This window comes from Pseudoliparis swirei, chromosome 9, assembly GCF_029220125.1.
Source record: "Pseudoliparis swirei isolate HS2019 ecotype Mariana Trench chromosome 9, NWPU_hadal_v1, whole genome shotgun sequence".
Lineage (NCBI taxonomy): Eukaryota > Metazoa > Chordata > Actinopteri > Perciformes > Liparidae > Pseudoliparis > Pseudoliparis swirei.
Window position 1 is genome coordinate 26,088,495 of NC_079396.1, and position 6,242 is coordinate 26,094,736.

At 45.2% G+C, this 6,242-nt stretch overlaps 1 protein-coding gene across 4 annotated transcripts in view; it reads left to right on the forward strand.

Moving 5' to 3' along the window:
* Positions 1–2,076: 2,076 nt before the first annotated feature.
* si:ch211-180f4.1 (uncharacterized protein LOC100144405 homolog) overlaps positions 2,077–6,242 on the forward strand; it is a 10,641-nt gene continuing 6,475 nt past the window's right edge. Inside the window, exons 1-3 of one of the 4 annotated variants that reach the window (XM_056422180.1) lie at positions 2,077–2,178; positions 5,817–6,010; positions 6,214–6,242. The exon at positions 6,214–6,242 is cut by the window's right edge and continues 120 nt beyond it. In XM_056422180.1, coding sequence (XP_056278155.1) covers positions 5,932–6,010; positions 6,214–6,242 — 108 coding nt within the window. In that variant the 5' untranslated portion in view covers positions 2,077–2,178; positions 5,817–5,931. The remainder of the gene's footprint in view (positions 2,179–5,816; positions 6,011–6,213) is intronic. The other 3 variants (XM_056422183.1, XM_056422181.1, XM_056422182.1) reach the window with 3 other exon arrangements.

Genomic DNA, 6,242 nt, shown 5'->3' on the forward strand with positions numbered 1-6,242 from the left:
CGGCCTGGTGTTGTGTTTATGTCCCATGATCCTTTGCAGCAGGATGAGCTCTACCTTCTCTTTCTATCGGGTGTTTCTGTGCATTATCAGATATAATATTTAAGATTCTGTTGAGTCTTAATGACGTTGTCGCTGTCAGATCCTGCTTGGCCCCGCCCCTCCTCGGCTGTGATTGGCCGAGGGGTTTATTGATGTAAAGGGGCGGGGCCTGCTTTTATTTTTCTGAGACAGAGTTCCGCGTGTCATTTACTGGAAAATAATTAAAATATTTTTTATGGACAAGACTTCAGTTATTCTGAAGATGATTCCACACACACACACACACACACGAATGGACATGCATACATGTGTTAATCAAACTAAGAAACTATAATCAGAATCAGAATCAGAATCAGAAACAGGTTTATTGCCAAAGAATGTTTTCACAAACAAACGAGGAACTTTTTTTGGCGGAAGGTGCAAGAATCGCGCACCAAGACACCGAGGCGCCGTCTGCGGCGCCATCTAGGAAAGGGTGGATGAAAGATGACAGCATAACATGAGGGAAGAGAGGCGAGAAAAAGAAAAAGCCACCCCCCGACTATGCCCCTAGAGGGGTACAGTGTGGGAGCAGGAGAAACAAAAAACACCATTGCACATAAGCACATACATCTTAGACATGACTTGCAACGAGTAGGAAGGGGGGGAGGGGAGGTAATCCAAAGACTGGGCGATAGCCCCGCCATTGGGGGCAGAAGGTAACCAGCACCGACAAGCAGCCAGCACGGTCCTTCGCCACGGCGCCGGACGCAGACCCCGTCCTGTCACCCTGGGGGGGCAAAGCAGGCGAAGGCGTGGGATGGGGGGGGGGGGGTAGTGAGTGCTTTTTCAGTGTGATGGTTGTGTGTGTAAGTGGCCTGATGTATCGTCCTCCCCCAGTCCACAACAGACAAAGTTCTCAGTCCACAAGATGGTCGTTGCCATGGAGATGGCCTTGAAGGGTCCTGGGGAGAAAACAACCACAGGTGTCTGTGGATAGGGGGAAGGGAATTGTTCTGTATTAATATATTTATATTTATCATCTTTGATTATGAGCTGTGATTGGTCAACAGCTGGTGTGTAGTTCAGGGGCCCTGGGAAAGCAGAGAGAGAGAGAGCCGTCAAATTCAGACAACAAATTATAATCTGTCTCTCTCTCTCTCTGGACTTTCATGTTTACTTGACTTGTAATCCTTTAAACTGGATTTTAGAGACAAGATTGTTTTTACTCAACTGTGTTCAGACGGTGATCTGAAGCCCCACATGAGGACAAATCTATATATATAATAAATATTATATGTACATTATATGAATATATAATATATCATATATATAACATGTATTTATTGTGTATAATTTATATATAATATATATATATATATATTCCTCCTTCCATTAATCCTATCAGGACCCCTCAGGTGGATCTGGTGGCCCTCTGGAGGGGACGGCCCTCATGTTGAGACCCTCTGGACTAAACTATCCGACTGCGTATCGACCAACAGATCTTCATCTTCCTCACCAGAAGATGACCTCAGTGTGCTCATCCTCGTCTTCATCGCTCCTCCAGTGATGCTGACATCACTGATGACATCAGTGATGTTGTGTTCTTATGAAAACAACCTCATGTTTAAAGTTCAACAACTCGTCCTCATGCATGCAAACACACATATGTGTTGTTGTTGTTGTTGTTGTTTAAGGATGTAATTTTTGTTTTTACAGATATGCAGTTGTACAGATTTAGTGTGTATAGTTGTGTATTTTACAGGCTTAGTGTGTATAGTTATGTATTTATAAGACAGGAGAAACGCATACTCACACAAAGTCATTAGGTGAATCTGGAGCATTACGTCATGTTAGTGTCCCCCCTCCCCTCCCCTCCTCCTCCTCCTTCACCTCTGTGCAGCATCCGAGCTCTGATTGGTCCGCTCTCTGTGGCCTATGAAGCGCATTGGCTGATCCGGAGTCTGTGGCCCTGACAGAGGACGTGGGGGGGGGGGGGGGGGGCTTTAGATAAAAGCGGCGGCAGCGGGACTTATCTGGGTCCACCGAACCCGAGAAACCACAGACCGTCGCGCTTTGTACCGGATCCGTTCCCCTCTACCGGACTCGACCGGGCTCTATCGGAGACTCTACCGGAGACTCTGCAGGCGGAGCAGCAAGGTGAGAACATGGGCGTCTGTCTTCCTGCAGACCGGACCGCGCGGGACTCATGGAGACTATAATGATAATAATAATAATTATTATTATCATTATTATTAATAACTATCATAATAATACCGATTATGTTAACAACCGCAAGTTTTAAATCCCTCCCAGGTCTCTGTGAGCGGCTGTTAGTAATATGAACAGCCAACTATACGACTGTCCCTGAACGCATCATCCGGCAGGTTTTAGATGAGATCAAACTCGCTGTGTTTGTTGAATTATTTTGAGATGATTGAGTTTATTACCGTCATGAAGACAAACAGTCACTATTTAAATATGTTAATAAGTTACATCACGATACACTGACCCCAGTATACAGGCGGAACCTAGTGAGCTTAGCTTAGCATACACACTGGAAGCGGAGGGGAAAGTTAGCGCCGGATCTCACGAGCAGAAACTCGTTTGTCTCTGGGCCAGTTGTCGACTTCTGTCTCCTCCTCTAGTTTCCTCCCCTTGTCTCCTCCTCTTGTTTACTTTTAGTGTCTCCTCTTTTGCCTACTCTCCTTGTATCCTCCCCTTCTTTGCTCTCCTTGTTTCCTCTTTGTGTCTCCTCCTCTCTTGTCTTCTCTCCTTGTCTCTTTCGATTGTATCCTCCCCTTGTTACCTCCTGTCTCCTCTGTGGTTACCTCTCCTTGTCTCCTCCTCTTATTTCCTCTCTTGTCTCCTCCTCTTGTTTCCTCTCTTTTCTCCTCTCCTTGTTTCCTCTCCTTGTATCATCCCCTTGTTGTATTTACTTGTCTCCTCTGGTTACCTCTCCTTGTCTCCTCCCCTTGTTTTCTTTCCTTGTCTCCTCTCTTTGTTTCCTCTCTTGTTTTCTTTCCTTGTCTCCTCTCTTTGTTTCCTCTCTTGTTTTCTTTCCTTGTCTCCTCTCCTTGTCTCCTCAGCAGTATGAGTTCATTTGAGTTTATTATATTTAGAATATTTATATAAATATTCTAAATATAATAAAAGTGGGTCAGAGGAGTTTGTTTCACATGTGTTTCCATGGCAACAAGCGCTCTTTACGTAACGTCTCCTCACCGGGTGACGAGTCTGAACCAGGAAGGAGCAGCAGCCAATCAGAGCGCAGCGCTAACCGCAAGCGGAATTTAGAGAGAAGGATTATTAATCTGCAGAAAGAGACCCGAGTACTGTGTGTGTGTGTGTGCGTGTGTGTGTGTGTGTGTGTGTGTGTGTGTGTGTGTGTGTGTGTGTGTGTGTGTGTGTGTGTGTGTGTGTGTGTGTGTGTGTGTGTGTGACCGCTCAGAGTTCATTAACCAGCTCTCCTCCAATCACAGCCTCTTCAGTAGGACACTTAACGAGGCGCTCACAGCTCGTTAAATTATTAATATCACATCATCAATAATCCATCTGCTCAGGAGGAGGAAGGAGGAGGAAGAGGAGCAGGAAGAGGAGGAGTAGGATGAGGAAAGGAGGAGTAGAAAGAAGAGGAGGAGGAGCAGGAGGAAGAAGAGTTGAAGGAGGAGGAGCAGGAGTAGTAGGAGGAAGAGGAGAGGAGGCGGAGAAGGAAGAGGAGAAAAGGAGGCGGAGGAGCAGAGGAGGAGAGAAGGAGGGACAAAACCTCCAGTCTGTTAACTAGAAGGGTGTTTGGTCTCTGTGCTGCGTTCAGGGTCAGTGGGATAGTAGGACGTGTGTCTCTCATCATGATTCTAGTTATTGATCATAAAAGAATGAGAAGACGAACATGAAGAGGAACCAATTCCTCACGTGCATGATATATATATTATGTATATAATATGTATATATATTATACATATTATATATACAGTATATAATAGAAATATTTAATATATAAGATATATATATACTGTAAATATATACACTACCGTTCAAAAGTTTGGGATCACCCAGACAATTTCGTGTTTTCCATGAAAACTCACACTTTTATTTATCAAATGAGTTGCAAAATGTATAGAAAATATAGTCAAGACATTGACAAGGTTAGAAATAATGATTTGTATTTGAAGTATTAATTTTTTTCTTCAAACTTTGCTTTCGTCAAAGAATGCTCCTTTTGCAGCAATTACAGCATTGCAGACCTTTGGCATTCTAGCTGTTAATTTGTTGAGGTAATCTGTTGAAATGTCACCCCACGCTTCCTGAAGCACCTCCACAAGTTGGATTGGCTTGATGGGCACTTCTTGCGGACCATACGGTCAAGCTGCTCCCACAACAGCTCAATGGTTGAGATCTGGTGACTGTGCTGGCCACTCCATTACAGACAGCAGACCAGCTGCCTGCTTCTTCCCTCAATAGTTCTTGCACAATGTGGAGGTGTGCTTTGGGTCATTGTCCTGTTGGAGGAGGACATTGGCTCCAATCAAGCGCTGCCCACAGGGTATGGCATGGCGTTGCAAAATGGAGTGATAGCCTTCCTTATTTAAAATCCCTTTGACCTGGTACAAATCTCCCACTTTACCAGCACCAAAGCAGCCCCAGACCATCACATGACCTCCACCATGCTTGACAGATGGTGTCAGGCACTCTTCCAGCATCTTTTCACCTGTTCTCGTCTCACAAATGTTCTTCTGTGTGATCCAAACACCTCAAACTTGGATTCATCTGTCCAGAACACCTTTTTCCAATCTTCCTCTGTCCAATGCCTGTGTTCTTTTGCCCATACCAATCTTTTCTTTTATTGGCCAGTCTCAGATATGGCTTTTTCTTTGCCACTCTGCCTAGAAGGCCAGCATCCCGAGTCGCCTCTTCACTGTCGACGTTGACACTGGCGTTTTGCGGGTACCATTTAAAGAAGCTGCCAGTTGAGGACCTGTGAGGCGTCTATTTCTCAAACTAGAGACTCTAATGTACTTGTCTTCTTGCTGAGTTGTGCACCGGGGCCTCCCACGTCTCTTTCTGCTCTGGTTAGAGCCCGTTTGTGCTGTTCTCTGAAGGGAGTAGTACACAAGCTGTAGGACATTTTCAGTTTCTTTGCAATTTCTCGCATGGAATAGCCTTCATTTCTAAGAACAAGAATAGACTGGCGAGTTTCACAGGAAAGTTATTTTTTTCTGGCCATTTTGAGAGTCTTATCGAACCCACAAATGTGATGCTCCAGATAATCAACTAGCTCAAAGGAAGGCCAGTTGTATAGCTTATATCTCCAGCATAACTGTTTTCAGCTGTGCTAGCATAATTGCACAAGGGTTTTCTAATCAGACATTAGTCTTCTTAGGCGATTAGCAAACACAATGTACCATTAGAACACTGGAGTGATAGTTGATGGAAATGGGCCTCTATACACCTATGGAGATATTTCATTAGAAACCAGACATTTCCACCTAGAATAGTCATTTACCACATTAACAATGTATAGAGTGTATTTCTGATTGATTTAATGTTATCTTCATTGAAAAAAACAATGCTTTTCTTTGAAAAATAAAGACTTTCTAAGTGATCCCAAACTTTTGAACGGTAGTGTACATACTATATATATATTATATATATATATATTAGAGAGAAAGAGAGAGCGAATAAATATTTTATATTCATTTATACAAAAACACTTTCACAGAATATTGTTTGTTTTTGTCTCCATTCATAAACGCCCCCCACAAACTCACCTGATGACATCACTTCCTGTGTATTTCCAGCAGCTGATGACATCACTTCCTGTGTGTTTCCACGCAGCTGTCGATGTGAATCTCTTCCTCTGACCTTCGACAGGAAGTCCAACCAACGCCTCCTCTCTGCTGCCCCCAGTGCATCATGGGATTTGCGGTCTTCTTCGCCCTCCTCTACGTGGCGACGTCGTCAGTGCGTGCTGGAGAAGGCGGGACCAGTCAGGGTAAAGAGCGTGCTGGAGTGGGCGGGGCCAGTCGGGGTAAAGAGCGTGCTGGAGTGGGCGGGGCCAGTCGGGGTAAAGAGCGTGCTGGAGTGGGCGGGGCCAGTCGGGGTAAAGAGCGTGCTGGAGTGGGCGGGGCCAGTCGGGGTAAAGAGCGTGCTGGAGTGGGCGGGGCCAGTCGGGGTAAAGAGCGTGCGTTTGCCCAGCAGGTGGCGCTGTGCCGTGCCCGCTGCAG